A 24270-nucleotide genomic window follows, 5' to 3' on the forward strand; every position below is an offset into this window, starting at 1 on the left:
AGCAACCGGCAAAAGGAGATTCAGCTCACCCCAGCAGGGAATGGCAGAATCCAGAAAAGCAAGGCAAACAAAAACAAAACACAAATGCTAACAGGCAAAGCAGAAAACTTAGCTTTAGAGGAGCAGGAATCAGACTGGTCTCCTAGAAGTCCACAGAGAAATCACCCGCAGGGCAGAAGGGCGTCGGCAGCCTTATATCCAGTCCGTGACTCCACTCAGCCAGTCATCATCATTAGGCTCAGGTGCCTGATAATCAGGCTCATTACCTTCCTTTACCAGAATAGGGAGTTCACCAGACCTCAGTGACGAAGGGGAAAATGAACTCACAACATCCAGGCCTTTTATCTGCTTAATTGAGAATGACATAACGAAGGGATTGCCCACACCTGTCCATGAAATAGCCTTGGAGTCAATTGTCCAATTACTTTTGGTCCCTTTAGAAACAGGGTGGCACTTGTTAAGGAGCTGAAAGTCCTAAACCCTTCATCCAATTTTAATGTGGATACCCTCAAATGAAAGCTGAAAGTCTGAACTTCAACTGCATCGGAATTGTTTTGTTTAAAATTAATTGTGGTAATGTCTAGAACCAAAATTAGAAAAATGCTGTCTGTTCAAATATATATGGACCCAACTGTACTTGCCGTATAAGGCTACCCCCCCTGGTTCTGGTATTTGCTGCGATGTTATGTGCATGACAGCGCGGCAAACATCGCCTCTGATCGGCGGGGAAATCATCCCCGCCGGTTAGATAGCCACGGTTCCCATGCTGTCAAAAGAAAGCGGGAGCGCTCAGCTGTGATCGGAGGTATAAACTTTACCTCCAGCCACTGGTGTCAGATGATGGGACAACCACTCCCATCATCCAACACCTACAGCCGCTAATTACAGCGAGAGCAGGAGCGGCAGATGGGAGTATCCATCTTTTTAGGCGTGCACAGATCTGTGATTGCCTACACTCGTGCGATAAAAAGACACCTAAAATGATGGAACACCGTCATAACACAGACCAGTCCAACGTTGCTCATCTGCGTCATATGCGAGTGGTTTAATTGGGAGTGTTGCCTGAATTGCGGTTTTGGGGAATTTGCACTGAAACACCGACATAACCACTCAGTGGAGAGTGAAGGATAAATGTGAGCCCAACCTTATTCCGATTTTTGGGAGGCAAAATGAACAAAATAGACAGCAATACAAGAATAGTTTTTTTTTATTTTTGCGCAGATCACCTTGCGGTATAAGTGACAACGCAGTTTTATTCTTCCGGTCAACCCGATTACAGCGATACCAGATTAATAAAATCTAGATTTTTATGTTTTGCGCCTGCTATTACAGTAAAAATGCTTTGATTATTTTTTTTTTTTTAAATAAAAAGTAGTTTTTTCGTCGCCATATGAGGGCTATAACTTATTTTTTTGGCGAACAGAGTTGTATAAGGAATTATTTTTTTGCGTGACGAGTTGAAGATTTTTTTGGTACCATTTTGGAACACACAATATTTTTGATCACTTATTCAGATTTTTCCAGCAGAATAAACAAGAACTCACACTTCAGTTATTGTTTTTATTTTATATATTTTTTTTGCGCTGTTCACCGTGCGGTAAAAGTGATCAGACCGATTTGTTCGTTGGTTAGGTACGATTACAGAGATACCAGATTTATATTGGTTTTCTATGCTTTGCCATTTTTACAAACTAAAAACAATATTTTACAAAAATGAATTTGCTTTTGCATCATCATATTCTGAGAGCTGCAACTTATTTTTTTAGCTGAATGAGCCATATTCGGGCTTGATTTGGCGTTTTAATTTATACCAATTTTTTCGTTTTTTAAATACAAATTTTTGATTGCATTTTATTCACTTTTTTGAGTCACTATGATGATAAAGTGACATTGTTGGCGTATTATTTTTTTTACGGTGTTCGCCATACTGAATGAGTAACGTACCAGTTTTATAGATCGGGTCATTCCGGCCGGATGCGGCGATGCCAATTATGAGTACTTTTGTTTATTTTTGTTTTATCACAAACGCTGCGTTTTGAGCATCGAAACGGCTATTTGTGATATGCGTGCTTTTTTTTTTTCTATTTTCTGAATGCTGGTATTATACACCGCAGTTCACGACACCTGTCAGTGAGTCACTGACTGTGCCTGTGAAACTCAGCTTATAGCTGGATCTTACAGGCTACCATACTCTGGGATCATTATATGATCTCAGGGTACCATTGTAACTATTGTGACCCTCGACTCACTGCAGGGGTCCAAACGTTACTAAGGGGATCTTGTGACCCCCTTGAAACAACTTAAATACTACTGTTGCGATTGACAGCGGTATTTAAGGGGTTAATCAGCTTCGATCAGTTGCAAAACCAGCCGGAGCTGATACCGTTAAAAAGCGGCGCTGAGGAATAAGGCCCCTTAACCGCCGTTAAAAGTTGTATTGGCAATCGTTAAGAGGTTAAAAAACTAGTTTATACATGTTTGGTATTTCCGTAATCAAACTGACCTGGCGAATCATTTTTACAGTATAGCTTTTTCGCAGCACTCGGAATATTTTTCCACACTTTCTAGTACATTACATGATAAAATGAATAGTCTCATTCAAAAGTAAAACGTGTCCCACAAAACACAAGCCCTCAGATAGCTATTTTGGTTGAAAAATAAAAAAGTTATGGCTCTGAAACAGGGAAAAAAAAAAAAAAAAAAAAATGTAAAATTGCACAGTCAAAAAGGGATTAATAAACCTATTTAATTCCTTTTGTTGGTTAACTAGCTGGCGTATTTCTGAATGCGAGAACATTTGTGCTTGGGTAAAGGAATATCCCCAGTGATAAGTGAATACCACAATAAGGCTTCCCTTCCTTGTATTGCTCGGTGCATAATAAGTCAACAGATGCAAATTATCTCTAATTCGGACAGGTGTGACAAGAGCAAAGCCATGATGGTAACTGCAAAATTATTTGACAAAAAAAAAAAAAAATGAAGTTAAAACATGGCCATTCTACATAGGTCTTTGGAAAGTCGTGGCGAAAAACAGTGCAGTTGCATTGAGTGAACCTAGCCTAACTGTGCAGCAAAGACACACATCTTCGACATTAGGAGGCAGCAAGTTACCGTAATCATAAAAAATAAACAGCCACAAGGAGAGGGTAAAAATGGTTTTCTGATAGAGTACATTAAATATTAATATGGAGAAATACATCAAAATTAAAAATAAAAATGATAAAACAATTACAAAAGTACAAATTATACATACAAATAAGCACTCATACACACTTATGTGCAGTGAAGGAATATTGCTTACCTTGAGCCAGTCTTTCCAGCCTCTTTCCATGCTCTGGTGGTATAGAATACCTTTTTGAGTAAAGGAAAAAACGTATTAGTAAATAAAAATAATTTATTAGGATATGTAACGTATTCCTTAACAGAGATTTCTTGGCTCGCCTGATTACATGTCTTAGTTGAAATTGAAAACCTACTGCATATCTTCTATGCATATTTATTTTTCATTTATACTACTTAATTTAGTGCCAAGTCCAATTGTTCTCCTCCAGCAAACTTTCTTTCATCACTTCAGTACCAATTTTCACCAGCTCCCATCACTATGTTACCTTTTCAGGTCCTAAAGAGATGAGATCCTGGGGTCCATCTGTCTAACAGCACTCACCGCTAGCACAGACTTGGCAGCGGACAGCGAGCGCTGTAGCGTTCTGCAGCAAATCAATTAACTTTTTACATGCCGTAATGAATAGAAAACTATTAGTGATGAGCGAGTATACTCGTTGCTCATGTTTTCCCGAGCATGCTCAGGCATCCTCCGAGTATTTTGGTGTGCTCAGAGATTTAGTTTTCGTTGTCTCATCTGCATGATTTGCGACTGCTAGACAGCCTGAATACGTGTGGAATGCCTGTTTGTGAGGGTACAGGAAAGATGTATGTCTTTGTACCGGGTTAGCCAGTAGATAGAAGAATAATCAGGATTGAGAGTCCTCAGTGGTTGATACCTTTTAATGGCTAACTGAAAAGATGGTAACAAATTGCAAGCTTTCGAGACGACTCAGGTCTCTTCATCAGACATTTACTAATACTGATGTTTGTTGGGGAATTCCCACATGTATTCAGCCTGTTTACAAGTCACTAATCATGTAGCTGAGACGACGAAAACTAAAATCTCTAAGCACGCCAAAATACTCAGATGACCTGAGCAACGAGTATACTCGCTCATCACTAAAAACCACGCTATGTTTGGCGTGATTAGAAAAATCACATGTACTCTAAAATGAGATTTAAAAAAAAGCCCTCATACTGCTCAATTGACCAAAAAAAAATTTAGGAGACAAAAAGAGGAAAAAAAAAAAATAAACTAAATTAATTTTGTTTCAAACCATATTTATCAGACAAACATAATACAAATATAAAATCAAAACTATAAATTTGGAATCACCATAATCATACTGACCCACAGAGCAAAGTTAACACTTATTTGTGCAGCAAAAGAGAAGCTTTACATATAAAATTATATAAAATGTCATAAAGACAACAGAAGAATTTCTGTTTTATCCATTTCTTCCATAAAGAATTAAAAGTTAAGCATTAGCTTGCATGTAGTTTAAAATTACGCCACTGATGAATACAACTCATGCAACAAAAAATAAGCCGTCATAGTTATGTCAATGAAAAAATTATAATCTATGTGAACAGTAAACAATTTTAAATGTTCCATTTTTGTTATTCCATTCTCTATAAGATAAACTATATTATTCTATTATAAACTCCTAGAAAATAACCAAAATACCATTTCTAGTCTCCTGTGATTATTTCTGCTTCTATTTCATTGTTTGTAGGAGAGGGAAAGCTAATTTATTTGTGCCAGATCGTTAAGAAGACCTAACAGCACGTGTCACATCTCAAAATGTGTTCCCTCAGCAGGCGGGATGCACGGTACTAGGCAGAGCTATTTCACAATAATTTTACCCTTGAATAAAATCAAAAGGCTCGCCTACAGAAAGGTTTTATCAAGCGTGTGTGCATCAGTTGAATTTTTCAGATGGGAAATCAATAGATTGAACATACTGTAGATGGAGAGTGTCGTCCAAGCACCTAGAGAATTTGAGGCCTGTCTTGTACGTTACAGACGGAGTAAAAGCACCATGAGGAACTATTCTAAAGGAAATGATGTTCTACAGAGCCAAAACATTGCAAAATAAATGGAAAGGCAAAATCTTAAAAGGAAGGAAAGAAAACCTTCAGCAGAAACACAATGCTACAGAATGAGAGAGTCAATGTGAAGCACTGCTGCATGTCAAGGATGTGTTGAAAGGAGTGACAATCTAGCAAGAGATTACAACAATGCTTAACCTAGCCAGATCAATACAGGGACTTTTCATTTTACAAAGAAATACAAAATAGGTCACAATATATTCCAAATCCCCAATAACATTGACTCTTGAAGGAATGGGTAAATCTTAGCAAATAATGCAGAGGCCATTTTTAATATCTGTGGAGAACAATCAGACCAAAATGTCCACCAGTATAGAAAAATTAGAAGAAAAAAAAAAAGAGCAATTTAGGAATGAGAAAGCTGTATGGTTCCCAAAGCAGGAGGACATAATACAATTTAATATTTAGGGTGAAATCATACTTGTAGTAAAAAAACAAACACTGTATATCTACTCATCTACATATTGCACAGTTCAGATGGCGCAGTGCATTTATGACCTTCTTCAAGGTGCCAAGTTATACAGAAACCGTCCAAGCTGCATCTAGAGTCAACTTGCCACTGGTACCATGACAGATTGCCACTGCAGAACATCTACTCCAGGGAATTTTAGGGAAACTGATTCACGCTGCTTGAACCACAGGAAGCAAGAATCTGAGTCAGTCATTCAAAATGAACTCTGAAACAATGTAACATTTTAGAAAAAAAAAGAAACCTGCACAACTCTTTAAGAGTGACAAGTTCACACACACGAGCGGTTACTAAAATGGAGACCGCCTCTTGGGGCCAGCCTCTTGGACTAGTCCCCCAAGTTGCATTGTCCCACCTGACTGCCTGCATGAATCAAATTCACATTAAAAGCTTGTGTCTAAATCATATTTATATTCAAAGAGAATTGTGTTGCTGACCTTTCTCAATCCACTCCGATTAAATAATAAATAGCTTAAGGCTGAGTACAGACGGACTTTTTAGCCCTGCGGATTTTTCCGCGCAGAATGGAAGAAATCCGCAGGTCAAATGACCTGCATTTTTCCTACGGATTTCTTCCATTTTTCCTGCGGTTTTTGTGCGGTTTTCCACTGCGGATTCCCCCTGCGGATTTGGAGACCGGGGAGGTGGAAAACCGCACAAAAGTAGTAACATGCTGCGGATTTTGGACCGCAGGAAAACCGTGCGGAAAAATCAGCAGCGTCTGCACAGCGTTTTTTTTTTTCATTGCTTTTAATGGTACTGTACATCACAATACGGATATGCAATGTTTCTGCGCGGTAAAATCCGCTGCGGATCCGCTGGATATCAGCATCGTGTGCACATGGCCTTATAACTGTGCATTATCTTTTCTCATTAGGATGTTGCCTGTATAGTAAACCTGCCTGGCTTTTGGCTCTTTATGTGTAAGTGATATGTGGTCGAACATGCGCAGTCAACAATTAGTCTTCTGTCGATATAGCTGCACGCAACTTTAAAAGATTTATCCTCCGTCTCGGCTGACTCTTTTAGCTCCATAAAAAGCAAGCGATAGAATATACAGTGGGTAAGGAAAGTATTCAGACCCCTTTAAATTTTTCACTCTTTGTTTCATAGCAGCCATTTGATAAATTCAAAAAAGTTCATTTTTTTTCTCATTAATGTACACTCTGCATCTCATCTTGACTGAAAATAAACAGAAATAAAGAAATGTTTGCAAATTTATTAAAAAAGAAAACTGAAATATCACATGGTCATAAGTATTCAGACCCTTTGCTCGCTCAGACACTCATTTAAGTCCATTTCCTTGTGATCCTCCTTGAGAGGATTCTACTCCTTCATTGGAGTCCAGCTGTGTTTAATTAAATTGATAGGACTTGATAAAGGCACACACCTGTCTATATAAGACCTCACAGCTCACAGTGCATGTCAGACCAAATGAGAATCATGAGGTCAAAGGAAATGGCCAAGGAGCTCCGAGACAAAATTGTGGCAAGGCACCGATCTGGCCAAGGTGGTTACAAAAGAATTTCTGCAGTACTCAAAGATCCCAAGAGCACAAAGGCCTCCATAATCTTAAAAATGAAAAAAGTCTGGGACCACGAGAAGTCTTCCTAGACCTGGCCGTCCAGCCAAATTGAGCAATCGTGGGAGAAGAGCCTTGGTGAGAGAGAGGTAAATAAGAACCCCAAGATCACGGTGGCTGAGTTACACAGATGCAGTATGGAGATGGGAGAAAGTTCCACAAAGTCAACTATCACTGCAGCCCTCCACCAGTCAGGCCTTTTTGGCAGAGTGGCCCGACAGAAGCCTCTCCTCAATGCCAGACATAAGAAAGCCCAGAATAGAGTGTGCTAAAAAACAAATGAAAGACACCCAGACTATGAGAAATAAGATTCTCGGGTCTGATGAGACAAAGATGAACCTTTTTGGTGATAATTCTAAGCGGTATGTGTAGAGAAAACTAGGCATTGCTCATGACCTGCGCAATACAATCCCAACAGCGAAACATGGTGGTGGCAGAATCATGCTATGCTATGGGGGTGTTTTTCAGCTGCAGGGGGACAGGACGACTGGTTGCAATTGAAGGAAACATGAATGTGCCCAAGTACACAGATATCCTGGATTAAAACCTCTTGCAGAGTGCTCTGGATCTCAGACTTGGCCGAAAGTTCACCTTCCATCTAGACAATGATCCTAAGCACACAGCTAAAATAAAGGAGTGGCTTCAGAACAACCCTGTGACCATTCTTGACTGGCCCAGCCAGAGCCCTGAGCTAAACCCAACTAAGCATCTCTGGAGAGACCTGAAAATGGCTGTCCACCAACGTTCACCATCCAACCTGACGCAACTAGAGCAGATCTGCAAGGAAGAATGGCAGAGGATCCCCAAATCCAGGTGTGAAAAACTTTGTTACATCATTTCCAAGAAGACTCATGGCTGTACTAGCTCAAAAGGGTGCTTCTACTCAATACTGTGCAAAGGGTCTGAATTCTTATGACCATGTCATATTTCAGTTTATCTTTAACCCCTTCACGACCAATGACGCCACATAGGCGTCATGAAAACCTGTGCCATTATGACCAGTGACGCCTATGTGGCGTCATGACTTTAAAGCCCCCCTGCGGGTCGGGTAACCGGGGTCACTGAAAGGTCATCCGACCCGCAGATACAGGGGGCTTTGTACTTCACCACAGGGGGCGTTGCTTCGCCCCCACGTGGCTACGATCGCACTGATTGGCTGTTAAAAGTGAAACAGCCAATCAGCGCGATAGTAACATTTCATCAATGAAAATTCATGAAATATTACAATCCAGCCATGGCCGATGCTGCAGTAGCATTGGACATGGTTGGTGACACCGATCCAACCCCCCCACCGGTTAACAGCGGCGATCTGCCCCCAGCCACTGAATGACAGCGGCGATGTGCCACCGCTATCATCTGCTCCCCCTGCCTTCCCTCCGCCTTCCGATTACCTCCCCTCCCACCCCCCAATGCTAGCGAGTGCCGCTATTGCTCCCGCGGTCCCAGAATATGGGCGCCGCCATATTGGAAAATGGCGGGCGCATGCTCTGTGTGCCCGCCGGCTGCAGATCCCATTCATTCATTTTGATCACTGTAATAAACTCTCACAGTGATCAAAATAGAATGAAAAGTAAATTACCCCCCCCTTTATCACCCCCATAGGCAGGAACAAATAAAAAAAAAAAAAAAATTATTTTTCCATTAGGGTTAGGGTTGGAATTAGGGTTAGGATTAGGGTTAGGGGTGTGTTGGGGTTAGGGTTGGGATTAGGGTTAGGTTTGAGGTTAGGGTTGGGATTTAGGGGTGTGTTGTGGTTAGGGTTGGAGTTAGAATTGAGCGGTTTCCATTGTTTAGGCACATCAGGGGGTCTCCAAACGCAACATGGGGCAACCATTGATTCCAGCCAAGTTTGCGTTCAAAAAGTCATAGAATCATAGAATCGTAGAGTTGGAAGGGACCTCCTGGGCCATCTGGTCCAACCCCCTGCTCAAAGCAGGATTCGCTAAATCATCCCAGTTAGATGTCTGTCCAGCCTCTGTTTGAAGACTTCCATGGAAGGAGAACTCACCACTTCTCGTGGCAGCCTGTTCCACTCATTGATCACTCTAACTGTCAAAAAGTTTTTTCTAATATCTAATCTGTGTCTCCTCCCATTCAGTTTCATCCCATTGCTTCTAGTCTTTCCTTGTGCAAATGAGAATAAAGTTGATCCTTCTACAATGTGACAGCCCTTTAGATATTTGTAGACAGCTATTAAGTCTCCTCTCAGTCTTCTCTTTTGCAAACTAAACATTCCCAAATCCTGCAACCTTTCCTCATAAGACAGGGTTTGCAGACCGGTCACCATTCTGGTCGCTCTTTTCTGAACTTGCTCCAGTTTGTTGATGTCTTTTTTAAAATGTGGTGCCCAAAATTGGACACAATATTAAAGATGAGGTCTGACCAAAGAGGAGTAGAGGGAAATAATTACTTCACGTGATCTAGACTGTATGCTTCTGTTAATACATCCTAGAATTGCATTTGCCTTTTTTGCTGCTGCATCACACTGTTGACTCATATTCAGTCTGTGATCTATTAGTATACCCAAGTCTTTTTCACATGTGCTGTCACTTAGCCCTATTCCTCCCATTCTATATATGCTTTTTTCATTTTTATTGCCCAGATGTAGTACTTTGCATTTCTCCCTGTTAAAAACCATTCTGTTAGTTGCTGCCCACTTCTCCAGTTTATTTAAATCTTTTTGAATCCTCTCTCTCTCTTCTCTAGTATTAGCTATCCCTCCTAGCTTTGTGTCATCAGCAAATTTAATCAGTTTACCCTCAATTCCTTCATCTAAATTGTTGATAAAGATGTTGAACAATACAGGGCCCAGGACAGAGCCCTGTGGTACCCCACTTGAGACATTCTTCCAACTGGATGTGCAGCCATTTACGACCACTCTTTGGGTCCGATCACTAAGCCAGTTATGAATCCACCTAACAGTTGCCTTGTCCATTCCATACTTAGTCATTTTTTCAATAAGGATTGTATGAGAGACTTTGTCAAATGCTTTGCTGAAGTCAAGATATACTATATCTACAGCATTTCCTTGATCCACCCAATCAGTAATACCGTCATAGAAGGAAATTAAATTAGTCTGACATGACTTATTAGTTACAAACCCATGCTGACTCTGTTTAATCACTTCATTCTTATCCAGGTATTGACATACATGTTGTTTAATAATTTGTTCAAAGATCTTTCCTGGTATAGAAGTCAGACTCACCGGCCTATAGTTGCCTGGGTCCACCTTCTTCCCCTTTTTGAAGATAGGAACAACATTTGCTCTTCTCCAGTCTTCTGGCACATCTCCTGTTCTCCAAGAATTTTCAAAGATTATGGAGAGGGGTTCAAAAATTTCTTCTGCTATCTCCTTCAGTACTCTGGGGTGTAATTCATCTGGACCTGGAGACTTGAATTCATTTAGGTTAGCTAAGTGTTTCCTCACTATCTTTCTGTTTATAGATATCCTGGATTCTTCTATTCCCTTAATAGGACAGTGAATAACAGTTGATGTTACATTTCCTTTCTGAGAGAAAACAGATGCAAAATAGGAATTTAAAAGTTCAGCCTTCTCAACATCCTGTCTTACCATTTCATCATTTTCATCCTGTAAAAATCCTATAGCATCTTTGACTTTTCTTTTACTTTTGACATATCCCCAAAATCCTTTATTATTGCTTTTGACATCTCTTGCAAGCCTCAATTCATTTTCAGCTTTAGCTAATCTGATTTGTGCCCTGCAGGTTCTGCAGACAGCATTATATTCTTCTTTAGATATGCCTCCCTCTTTCCATTTTATAAACATTTTTTTCTTCCTTTTTAGCATGTGCTTAAGTTCTGTGTTCATCCATCCTGGTTTCCTTAAATGCTTCCTATTCTTCCCTCTTTTCGGAATTGTTAACAACTGTGCTTTGAGAATTTCATTTTTCAAGATTTCCCATCCTTCCTGGACATTTTTGTCTTTAAGGATATCCAGCCATTGGATCCCTCCAATTCTCTTTCTGAATCCCTTAAAATCTGCCTTTCTGAAATCTAACCTTGACGTCTGAGTCTTCACAGGTCTTCCGCCTCTAGTTATCCAAAATTCTAAAATAGCATGGTCGCTACCTCCTAGGGTCCCAGCCACTTTTACCTCCTCAACCATTTCCTCCCTGTTTATAAGGATTAGATCCAAGGTAGCAGTTCCCCTTGTTTTCTCCTTTACCTTTTGGAAGATAAAGTTGTCAGCAAGAGAGGATAAGAATTTCCTTGACCTGTTAGTTTTGCCTGAGAGAGATTCCCAACAAATGTCTGGATAGTTGAAATCTCCCATGACAACTATGTCATATTTTTTGGAGAACTTGGCCATTTGATGCATAAAGAGTTCATCCATATCTTCAGCTTGCACAGGCGGCCTGTAGTAAATGCCTACAATGGTGTCCTTTCCATTGTTCTGTCGTTGTATTCTTACCCAAACAGTTTCCACAGAACTCCCAGTCTCTGAAGCTTCAATCTCTGTGCAGATATACGCATTTCTAACATACAATGCGACACCCCCTCCTCGTTTATCAAGTCTGTTTCTTGCAAATAAGTTGTATCCTTCTAGTCTTGTATTCCAATCATGTGTATTGTCCCACCAAGTTTCAGTGATTCCAATGACATCATATTTCTTTTCCTGTGTTAGTAGTTCCAATTCTCCTTGTTTGTTGCCCATGCTTTGTGCATTAGTATAGAAACATTTTAGTTTGTGATTGGTTTCTCTTTCTCCAATATTTTTATTAATTAGATTCTTTCGTCTTTGTTCTTCCTTTCCACTTCTAATAGCAGAGTTCTCAATAGCATTTGTCAGGTGTATGGCTTTTTCTGGTCTTTTGCTTCCCTTCCCATGTTGTTCTAGTTTAAAGCTCTCCTTACAAGTGTAGCAAGGCGACTTCCAAATACCTGCTTTCCAGTCTTCGTAAGGTGCACCCCATCTCTAGCAAGTAGTCCATCGTATAAGTAGTTCACTCCGTGATCCAGAAATCCAAATCGTTGCTGACGGCACCATCGACGTAGCCAGTTGTTCACCTGCAGAATCTTATTCCACCTCCTTGTTCCATGGCCATCCACTGGGAGGATGGAAGAGAAGACCACCTGCGCTCCCAGTTCTTTCACTTTCTTGCCTAAGTCTTCAAAGTCTCTGCAGATGGTTTCCAGGTCGTTTCTTACGGTGTCATTTGTCCCCACATGTAGTAGCAGGAATGGGTAGTCATCTGTAGGTCTTAAGAGTCCTGATATCCTGTCAGACACATCTTTAAATTTTTGCACCTGGAAGACAGCACATTTCTCTTGAAGTTATATCCGGTCTGCAGATAGCGGCTTCTGTTCCTCTCAACAGGGAATCCCCCATGACCACCACTCTCCGTTTCTTCTTCACAACATTTTTCTTTCTCCATCCAGGAGGACACTGAAGGCGTACAAGGTTGCTGTTTGTTGGCAAAGTCTTATCCTGATGTATTTCTTCATCGTTTTCCTGCGTGAGAGCCTGGTACTGGTTTCTGAGCAGTATGGGTGCCGACTGCCTCCTGATCCTCCTGCTTCTCTGGGTCACATGTCTCCATTCCTCATGCTCCCTCCCTTCCAAGCCCTGACATGTGCCCAAATAGTGGTTTACCCCAACATATGGGATATCAGCGTACTCAGGAAAAATTGCACAACAACTTTGGGAGTCTAATTTCTCCTGTTTGCTCTCCAGACATCTAGATAAGTTCCTTGGAAGGTCTAGTTTCCAAAATGGGGTCACTTGTAGGGGGTTTCTACTGTTTAGGCACATCAGGGGCTCTGCAATCGTAACAATGACCGCAGACCATTCCATCAAAGCCTGCATTTCATAACATCACTACTTCCATTCCGAGCCCTTACGTGTGCCCAAACAATGGTTCCCCCCATAAATGGGGTACCAGCGCACTCAGGACAAACTGGACAACAACTTTTGGGGTCCAATTTCTCCTGGTACCCTTGCGAAAATAAAAAATTGCGCACTAAATCAATATTTTTTTTTCCTCAAAAAATTATTTTTTATTTTCACGGCTCTGCGTTATAAACTTTTGTGAAGCACTTGGGGGTTCAAAGTGCTCATCACACATCTAGATAAGTTCCATAAGGGGTCTAGTTTACAAAATGGGGTCATTCGTGGGGGAGCTCCAATGTTTAGGCACACAGGGGCTCGCCAAACACCACACTATGTCCGCTAACGATTGGAGCCAATTGTCATTTCAAAAAGTCAAATGGCGCTCCTTCCCTTCTGAGCCCTGTTGTGTGCCCAAACAGTGGTTCCCCCCCACATATGGGGTACCAGCATACTCAGGACAAACTGGACAACAACTTTTGGGGTCCAATTTCTCCTGTTAGCCATATTAAAATAAAAAATAGTGTGCTAAAAAATCATTTGAGGAAAAAAAAATATTTTTTATTTTCACGGCTCTGTGTTATAAACTTTTGTGAAGCACTTGCGGGTTCAAAGTGCTCACTACACATCTAGATAAGTTCCATAAGGGGTCTAGTTTCCAAAATGGTGTCACTTGTGGGGGGTTTTCACTGTTTAGGCACACAGGGGCTCTCCAAACGCGACATGGTGTCCGATAACGATTGGAGCTAATTTTCCATTCAAAAAGTCAAATGGCACTCCTTCCCTTCCAGACCCTGCCGTGCACCCAAACAGTGGTTTATGAGCACATATGAGGTATCGGTATACTCAGGAGAAATTGCCCAACAAATTTTATCCTGTTGCCCATGTGAAAATGAAAAAACTGAGGCTAAAAGAAAATTTTTGTGAAAAAAGACGGATTACTTACCGGTAATGCTCTTTTAATGAGTCCACAACAGCACCCACTTGGAGAGAGGGATCCGCCCATAGGAACAGGAAACCTACAGAGATAAAAGAGGGCGGTCCGCCTCTCCTCCTTAGTTGGATTTCAGAGTACCCGGAGGACCGCCAATTATTAGGCCATTATATTATTCTATATGCTCATTCTATTTCTACAACTAAGATGGTGTGTATATATATATATATTTTATATATATATATATATATATATATATATATATATATATATTTATTTATTTATGTTAACTTCTAGGGAGGGTTAGTGAATGGGTGCAGTCGTGGACTCATTAAAAGAGCATTACCGGTAAGTTATTCGGCTTTTTACTCTTCGCCACGACAGCACCCACTTGGAGAGACTTTCAGAGACCTTCACCTGGGAGGGACCACCGTGCCGAGGACCGCTCTACCAAAGGTTAGGTCGGATGAGCATAACTCCAGTCTATAGTGGTTATAAAAGGTAGAGGGCGTTGACCAAGTAGCAGCCTTACATATAGACTCAATTGCGACATCTCCCCTCTCTGCCCAAGAAGAAGCCATTGCTCTGGTGGAGTGTGCCTTGATACCTTCCGGGGGATCTTCATTGCTCGCGGAGTATGCCAGGCTGATCGCATCTCTGATCCATCGTGACAGGGTACCCCTTGTGATCTCATATCCCTTCTTTTGGCCCTGGAAGGAAATAAATAGAGCCCTACTCTTCCTCCAGCTGCTAGATCTCTCGATGTATTGTAATACTGCTCTTCTAACATCTAGCGTATGAAATTTTTCTTCCTCTGGAGTAGAAGGGTTACTAAAAAATGAGGGGAGGTGGATTTCTTGTGATCTATGGAACTTCCCTGCTACCTTTGGTAAGTATGAGGGGTCTGGTTTTAATATTAGCTGATCCTGGAATGTTAATAGGAAAGGGGGTTCTATCGATAGTGCTTGTATGTCGCTAACCCTTCTGGCTGAGGTTAGTGCAACTAGCAGTACTGTTTTGAGAGATAGGTGTTTAAGGGATATTGAGTCTAATGGTTCAAACGGAGCACGTGTAAGGGTCCCCAGCACCAGATTCAAGTCCCAAGGAGGGACCCTAGGTATGTGTACTGGTTCGCTCCGCTCACAGGCCGAGATAAATCTGGTAATCCATCTATTTCCTGCCACATTATAACTATAGAGGGCCCCTAGAGCCGACACCTGGACTTTTAGAATGTTAACAGATAGTCCTAAATTTTTTCCCTTTTGTAGAAATTCTAGGATTGCGGTTATTGGAATTTCTCTGGAATCATGGGCTGTGTGAAACTCTAGGAATTTTCTCCACACCCTGGTGTAAATTTTTGTTGTAGACAATTTCCGACTTTGTAGGAGAGTGTTGACTAGCCCTTTCGAAAAACCTCTTGCCCTCAAAATTTCCCTTTCAAGTTCCAAGCCGTCAAGTGGAGATTGTCCACTTGAGGATGGAAGAATGGCCCCTGCGAGAGTAGCCGGGGGGTTGAAGGAAGCACCCAAGGGTCGGTCACTGACATTGCCCGCAGGCATGAAAACCACGGTCTTCTGGGCCAGAATGGTGCTATTAAGATTATTCGTGCCTTCTCTGCCCTGATCTTCCTGATCACCTGCGGTAGTAGTATGATTGGGGGGAAGGCATATGCCAGTTTGAACCGCCATGGGGCCTGGAGGGCATCCAGGACTTATGGGCTGTCTGTCACATTCAGAGAGGCGAATCTTCGCACTTGCTTGTTTTTCCTGGTGGCAAAGAGATCTATCTGGGGAAGGCCCCATAGTGACACGATGTTTGTGAATATTTGCCGGCTCAGGCACCACTCTCCTTGCCGCAGTGTATGGTGGCTTAGAAAATCCGCTTCCGCATTGTCTTCTCCTCTTATGTGGAGGGCTGAGAGAGATGAAAAATGTTTTTCGGCTAAAGACAAGATCTTCATTGCGGAAGACATTAATGCGACTGATCGAGTCCCGCCTTGCCTGTTCAGATATGCGACCACTGTGGTGTTGTCTGACAGGATTCTTACGTTCTCTCCTTGTAACTGTAGGAGAAAATGATATAATGCATGACCCACTGCTTTTAACTCTTTCAAGTTTGAAGAATCGTGCTCTTCCCTTATATCCCATAAGCCTTGGGTGAAGGTGCTTCCCATGTGGGCTCCCCATCCTGTGGGGCTGGCGTCAGTAGTAATTATACGGGAGGGTGTTACTACCCATGGTACTCCTCCCGATAAGTTATTCTCGTCTAGCCACCATGTTAGGGAGGTTAGGACTCTCTGAGATAAAGTGATTTTTTTACTTAAATTCCCCTGGTCCTGAATCTCCTCCAAGAGGATTTGATGCTGTAAATCTCTTGTATGGAATTGGGCCCACCGAACCGCCGGGATGCAGGAAGTGAGGGACCCCAGGAGGGACATTGCATCCCTTAACGACATGTGTGGTTCGTTTATCGCTAATCTGACCTTCGTTTTAATTGTTGTAATCTTTACCTGTGGTAGCAGACATTTTTGGCTTATGGAGTCTAGCTGAAGACCCAGGAAGGACTGAACGGATTGTGGTTCGATTCTGGATTTCTTGAAATTTATTACCCAACCAAGAGCCTGTAGGGATAAGATTGCATCAGCCACTCGTTCATTACATTGTTTAGTTGAGTTACCTATTATCAAAAAATCATCCAAATAGGGTACTATCAGCGTGTCCTTCTGGCGTAAGAAAGCCATGACTTCCAGCATCACCTTTGTAAAGACTCTTGGAGCGATGGAAAGGCCGAATGGCATGGCTGTGAACTGAAGGTGTTTTATGGTGCCCTCGAGAAAGACCGCCACTCTAAGGTATTTCTGGAATCTGTAATGGATGGGATGATAATAGGCATCTTTCAGATCCAGGCCTGCCATCATACAATTGGGAAAAAGGAGCTTAATTGCGGATCTAATAGACTCCATCTTAAATTTATGATTTATTACAAAAGTATTCAGTTTCTTCAGGTTAATTATCATCCTGAAGGAGCCATCGGGTTTAGGTATCAGAAAGAGAGGGGAGTAAAATCCTCTCCCTTCCTGTCCTTTTGGCACCTGGACCAAGACTTTTTTGTCCAGAAGACTGAAAATTTCAGTCTCTAAGGCCCGCTGTTGGACTGGGGAGTTAAAGGATGTTACGATGACTGAGTTACGGGGCACATGATGGAACTCTAATTTTAGTCCTTCTCTAATAATGCCCAGGACCCAAGGGCTGGTCGTGATTTTCTCCCATTCCTGAAGGAAAAATTTTAGTCTCCCTCCTACTGGAGGGACTGGTTCTTTAGCTCCGATCTCTGCGGAAGGAGGATCCTCTATACATAGCACCTTTTCCTTTCCCTTCTTTCGTGGCACAGCGGTTCTGATTCTCTGCTGTTCTTCCCCTACCAAATGGTCGTCTCCTGAACGCTCTCCTATAAAATGGGAGAGAGGGGTTAGGGAACCCTTTTTTCCTTTCTTTTGCTTTAGCAAGGATTTCATCCAACGCTTTTCCAAACAAAAACTCACCCTCACAAGGTATGGCACAGAGCTTTGCCTTGGATTGGGTGTCACTTCTCCAGCTTTTAAGCCATAGGCTTCGTCTGGCGTTATTAAGCAAGCCTGCTGTTCTGGCTGCCATGCGTAGTGAATCGGCTGATGCGTCTGCTATGTATGCCGCTGCTCCACGAATCAGTGGTATGGCTGCTCGTAGCTTGTCTCTGGAGACTTTTTGTTCCACTTGTTGGTCTAGCTGATCAATCCAGACCAGCATAGAGCGAGCTGTGCACGTACTGGCTATTGCCGGCTTAAACGTGCCCGTGGCTGCCTCCCATGCTCTCTTTAGTGAGGCATCCGCTTTCCGGTCCAGGGGGTTTTTTAGAATCCCTGCGTCTTCTACTGGTAAGGCCGACTGCTTTGAGGCTGAGGCAACTGCCGCGTCGACCTTCAGGACCTTAGACCACGTTAACAATTCCTCATCGCTAAAGGGATACCTTCTTTTTGAAGCCGAGGGAAGATAACCTCTCTGATCCTGCTTCTCCCATTCCTTTTTCACTAATGCCTTTATTGCCGGTATAATGGGAAAAACCCTCCTCCTCCTATCTGTCAATCCCGCAAACATAATCTCTTGGGTCGTTTGTGGCTCCTTAGTGTCTGTGCAACCCATGGTGTTTCTTACAGATTTCACCAAGTTGTCCATGTTCTCTAACGGAAAATATGAACGACCCTCCATATCAGAGGAAGAGGATGATGTAGACGTATTGGAGCTGTCAGAGACTACTGCTTCGTCTTCATCTGTATCTAAGCTAACTGCCGTTGGTTTGTTAGCCTTAGTTTTCTTAGATATGCCGCTAGACTGGGTTAGGGCCTGTAGTTCCTCCCTTATTATAGCCCTAATGTCTGTGGCTGATGTTGAAGCCTGTTTTGTATTTTCAGAAATGCATTTTTTGCACAGCCTCTTTGTATAAGAGTCCGGTAAAGGACGTGTACAGAGGGCACATTCCTTGTTTTTTGATTTTTCCTTCCTTTTAGCCTATGGTGGACATAGCAGAGGAGAGAGAGGGAGAGCGAGAGCGAGAGATAGGTTCTTTAACAGCTTGATAGGCAGAGAGTCGTCCATTCACCCAGAGAAGCTGTAGGTACCGGTTCAGGAGGCTGAGAAGGGGTTCTTTTGGCATGACTTCTGTGGCTCCTATCCGAGGAGCCTCGCCGTTCCGCTGCCGCTGTATCACCTGCCTGGGGATGCGTGTCCTGTCTTGGGGAAGACATGTCTGCACGCTCTATCACTATCCCCCTCGGTTTTTTATGCCACCCTTCAATACCTGGTACCTCCCCCTCCCAGGTGCGCCTGCTTCCGGTGCATTCATTAGCCTGCGCCCGGCCTGGAAACACCGTCCAGCGCCGCTATATTAAATCATGTCCCTTTTTTTTTTTCCCTGGAGGGGGCGGGGAGTGCTCCTCTGCTGGTATCGCGCGGCTGTGAAAGACCGCGCATGCGCTACACGCTGAGGAACCTCCGGTAACCCGGAAGTTCCTCCTTACCTCTTCCCAGCGCTGTACCTGCATCCTCGCTGTTTCAGAACGCCAGAGATAGCTTCTCTATCTCGGCTCCGCACTCCCACACGGACCGGGATGGCTGCCTCCAAAATCCCGGTGACGTGTATCCATATAAGAAAACCCCCGGTCGGCTCCACCCGGTACCGGTGTTTCTTCTTGCGCTGCCACCCTCTCAGACGAGGGGGGAGCCGGATTCCAGCACTCCCCCGACGCTGCTTCTGGACCGGAACCCCTGCCGTTCACACGGACACTGCACAGGCGGTTCCTTGGCCCAGGTATGTCTTCTGTAGAGATCCTGTGGTTCCGATAGGAACAGGAAACCAACTGAGGAGGAGAGGCGGACCGCCCTTTTTTATCTCTGTAGGTTTCCTGTTCCTATGGGCGGATCCCTCTCTCCAAGTGGGTGCTGTCGTGGCGAAGAGTAAAAATACTTTTTTTTACGGATCAACTTGTGAAGCACTTGGGGGTTCAAAATGATGATTATGCATCTAGATAAGTTCCTTGGGGGGGGGGGGGTCTAGTTTCCAAAATGGGGTCACTTGTTGGGAAGCTCTAATGTTTAGGCACACAGGGGCTCTCCAAACGCGACATGGCAACCACTAAATATTCCAGCATATTTTCCATTCAAAAAGTGAAATGGCACTCCTTCCCAGCTGAGCCCTGCAGTGCACCCTCAAAGTGGTTTATGACCACATATGAGGTATCGGTGTACTCAGGAGAAATTGCCCGACAAATTTTAGGATCCATTTTATCCTGTTGCCCATGTGAAAATGAAAAAACTGAGGCTAAAAGAAAATTGTGAAAAAAAATAAATAAAATGTCCATTTTTCTTTCCACGTTGCTTTAGTTCCTGTGAAACACCTGAAGGGTTAATAATCTTCTTGAATGTAAATTTGAGTAGCCTGAGGGGTGCAGTTTTTAGAATGGTGCCATTTTTGGGTATTTTCTGCCATATAGACCCCTCAAAGTGACTTCAAATGTGAGGTGGTCCCTAAGAAAAAATAGTTTTGTAAATTTTGTTGTAAAAATGAGAAATCACAGGTCAACTTTTAACCCTTATAACTTCCTAACAAAAAGAAAAAAAAAAAAATTTGTTTCCAAAATTGTGCTGATGTAAAGTAGACATGTGGGAAATGTTATTTACTAACTATTTTGTGGCACATAACCCTCTGGTTTAACAGAATTAAAAAAAAAAATCAAAAATTTTAAAATTACGAAATTTTCACCAAATTTCTGATTTTTCCACAAATAAATGCAAAAGTTATCGACCTAAATTTACCACTAACGTGAAGCCCAATATGTCACAAAAAAAAACAAAAAAAAAAAAACCACAATCTCAGAATCACTAGGATCCATTGAAGCGTTCCTGAGTTATAACCTCATAAAGGGACACTGGTCAGAATTGCACAAAAATGGCTTGGTCATTAAGGTCAAAATAGGCTGGGTCATGAAGGGGTTAATTTGCAAAAATGTCTACATTTCTGGGTTGTTTTTTTTTCAGTCAAGATGAGGTGCAGTGTACATTAATGAGAACAAAAATTAACTTTTTTGAATTTACCAAATTGATGCAATTAAACAGTGAAAAATTTAAAGGGGTCTGAATACTTTCCTTACCCACTTTACATTGCTGGCTGGGAAGGAGAAACCTAATTTAAAGCTGAATGCCGCTACTGTAACAGACTGACTGCTAGAATAGTTGCACACAAGTGACATTAGATTCCTCCGTCCCAGCTTTTTACTGCACTAGAAGAGAGCTGGCTGGCATGGAAGATTATGCAGTTGCACACAACGACAGAAGAATAAAAGATTGAATGTACATACTGGACCAAATAGTTTATTCATAAAAATATACGAGGCTGAAACGCCCCCTTTAAGTTCCAAAAGAGTGCCCCTATTCTCAGATACTGAGCTCCACTTTCATTATTAACATTATACAGACACACAAATTTGTCCTTGGATTTTACCATGATTTGGGTTCACCAAAATGGAGGTAGTTTATGCTATAAAGATCCATGTCTTCAGTATGCCAGGCAAATGTAGTTTTCCACATCCCAAAATAGAGATAAGGGGTATTGACTCCCTCTATTGAAATCCCACATTCGTCTCCTACAACGTCTAGAATGGTATTTAGACGAGAAATATTCCATTCATCAATTTCCTGCGGCAAAAATAAAAATACAACATGAGAAAGTATTTATGGGATACAACTTCTTGTGAATATTATATCATGACAGTCTTCAATCCACACTTTCAACTGGCAGTGTCTGCTTTCTTACTTATCACCCCAAATTAAAAATTGCATTCACATATTTAGAATGCATAATATTGCATTTTTTTTTTACATGTGCATTCAAATGAAGATGTTAGCTATAGTACACTTTAAATAAAAGTAAAAACTAAAGATTTTTCATCAAGCACTGGCCTCTTTCAGGAGATCCCTAGAATTAGAGAAATAATTTCATGATTCAGTGAAAACAAAGACTGAGCACCACAGGATTTGGAGCAATGGATCAGTTTATTTCTGCGTGTACTGTGTGCAGATGTTCTGGAGCATTTCTATAAGATGCAGCTTTATGCTGCACTTACCTGCCTCCTGCTTGTAAGAGCTGACAGGAAGAAACCCAACACAAGCAACACATACAGGTCTAAGCTGCACTATATAAAAATACACAGACTGCAGTGTGAATTAGGAACAGAAGTTCTATCACTGAACTATCACAAGCTGTCTTTTAGATAGGAGTCAGAGCAGAGAATATGGAATGGGGTTAGTATTAGGGTATTTTTCCATATTTAATTAAGTTTTTTAAGCCAAAACGAAGAATGGATTATTAATGGAAAATATTTGTGAAGAAAAGAGTGAAGCTTCTCCTTTTTTAATGCACTCTTGACTTGGGATTCAAAACCTGCGGCAAAACCTGAATGTGAAAACATACTTTTAGGGAAACCATATTAGGGTAGATAATACACAATTCAGAAATAGCACAGCAATTCAATAGTAGCAGAAGCTAGGGAATTGACTCATGAAGACATGCAATGTTCGCGCCAGTCTTGATGAGGGAGCATGTTCTAGTCAGACGTTCCTGACTCATTAAGCGCACACATCTTACCGAATCAGGAACATGTGGACAAGTGGTACTCATCCACCACCCCCAAGCTCTAAGCCACAAATCCTACTTTCAAGTCAGTGTCCTCACTGGATTCAGTACCACAAAATAAAGAATAATTGTTTATTTTCATGCCAGATGCAGAATCAACTTTTTAGAGTGGTTTATATAGATATACGTAGTGCAGTTTCCATAACATGCAGGTTTGGCAGCAAGCATAAAAAAAAGGTTATGAAGCAGAATTATGGAGTGCTTATATACACACACAAGTCTATATGGATTCCGCTTTACATTAGATCATTGATAAAACTTCAGACCTTTACTTATCAGCTTACTTGACACTGGTATACCCCAACTTCAAGATTAAATTTGATGCATTCGATAAAGGGTATAATTAATGTTGAAACCGATAAGCACAGCAGTAAGATACTGTGTGTGCAGAGCGTGCAATGACATACTCATGAAAGACTAGATACTGTTTGACATGACATTTATCACAAAACAGATTCCAAGAGTCACCTGTTACTCATCTCTGAAAATAAAACTGTACAACTACTATGTTCTGTCTACCTAGTTTGACACAAGAAATCAAAGAAAACACTTGAACCTACATAAATTTTTATAATATATATATATTACACACACACACACACACACATATATACACACAGTTAGGTCCATATATATTTGGACAGACAATATTTTTCTACCGTAATTTTGGTTCTAGACATTACCACAATGAATTTTAAACAAAACAATTCAGATGCAGTTGAAGTTCAGACTTTCAGCTTTCATTTGAGGGTATCCACATTAAAATTGGATGAAGGGTTTAGGAGTTTCAGCTCCTTAACATGTGCCACCCTGTTTATAAAGGGACCAAAAGTAATTGGACAATTGACTCCAAGGCTATTTCATGGACAGGTGTGGGCAATCCCTTCGTTATGTCACTCTCAATTAAGCAGATAAAAGGCCTGGAGTTGATTTGAGGTGTGGTGCTTGCATTTGGAAGGTTTTGCTGCGAAGGAAACATGCAGTCAAAGGGGCTCTCCATGCAGGTGAAACAAGCCAACCTTAAGCTGCAAAAACAGGAAAAAAAAAAACCATCCGAGAAATTGCTACAACATTAGGAGTGGCAAAATCTACAGTTTGGTACATCCTGAGAAAGAAAGAAAGCACTGGTGAACTCACCAATGCAAAAAGTCCTGGGCGCCCACGGAAGACAACAGTGGTGGATGATGGCAGAATAGTCTCCATGGTGAAGAGAAACCCCTTCACAACATTGAACCAAGTGAACAACACTCTAGGAGGTAGGCGTATCAATATCCAAATCTACCATAAAGAGAAGACTGCATGAAAGTAAATACCACCATGGTTACTTACCGGTAGCCAGTTTTTCCGGAACTCATGACAGCACCACCTGAGAGAGGGATCCGCCCCGCCAGGACAGGAACCTACTGAGACATAAGGGGCGGCACCTCTCCCCCGCTTCAGTTGGGTTACAGAGCACTGAGAGGACTTCCCGGTTAGTTACATGTTTAATCCAACACAACAACACTCAAAAAACACCCTACTAATAGTGCACACCCATATGGTGAAAAGGGGGGGGGGAATATACGGGTGCTGTCATGGGTTCCGGAAAAACCGGCTACCGGTAAGTAACCATGGTGGTTTTCCCTTCACCCATGACAGCACCACCTGAGAGATTTTTGGAGATTCGAAACACCTTAGGGAGGGACCACCGCTTGCAGCACCCTTCTACCAAAGGTTAAGTCAGCAGAGGAGGATAGATTCAACCTATAGTGCTTAAAGAAGGTTGAAGGTGAGGCCCAGGTAGCGGCATTACAAATCTGTTCAATCGATACCTCTGCTTTTTCGGCCCAGGAGGTCGCCACGGCTCTGGTGGAATGAGCCTTGATGCCGTCAGGAATCGGGATACCACTAGCTGTGTAGGCTACACTAATGGCCTCCCTAATCCATCTAGCAATAGTCCCTTTTGAAACCCCATAGCCTTTCCTGGCACCCTGAAAAGCTACGAATAGGGACTGGGA

General features: G+C 42.1%; 1 protein-coding gene across 3 annotated transcripts in view; it reads right to left on the reverse strand.

Annotated features, from left to right (window-relative positions):
* KDM4C (lysine demethylase 4C) overlaps window positions 1-24270 on the reverse strand; it is a 565453-nt gene that overhangs the window by 375914 nt on the left and 165269 nt on the right. For all 3 annotated transcript variants that reach the window (XM_073572230.1, XM_073572231.1, XM_073572232.1), the window contains exons 5-6: window positions 21083-21276; window positions 3302-3351 (exon numbers count right to left, since the gene is read on the reverse strand). In XM_073572230.1, coding sequence (XP_073428331.1) covers window positions 3302-3351; window positions 21083-21276 — 244 coding nt within the window. The remainder of the gene's footprint in view (window positions 1-3301; window positions 3352-21082; window positions 21277-24270) is intronic.

The sequence above is a fragment of the Dendrobates tinctorius genome, unplaced genomic scaffold (genome assembly GCF_039654945.1).
Source record: "Dendrobates tinctorius isolate UK_male_01 unplaced genomic scaffold, ASM3965494v1 ptg000031l, whole genome shotgun sequence".
Taxonomy (NCBI): Eukaryota; Metazoa; Chordata; class Amphibia; order Anura; family Dendrobatidae; genus Dendrobates; species Dendrobates tinctorius.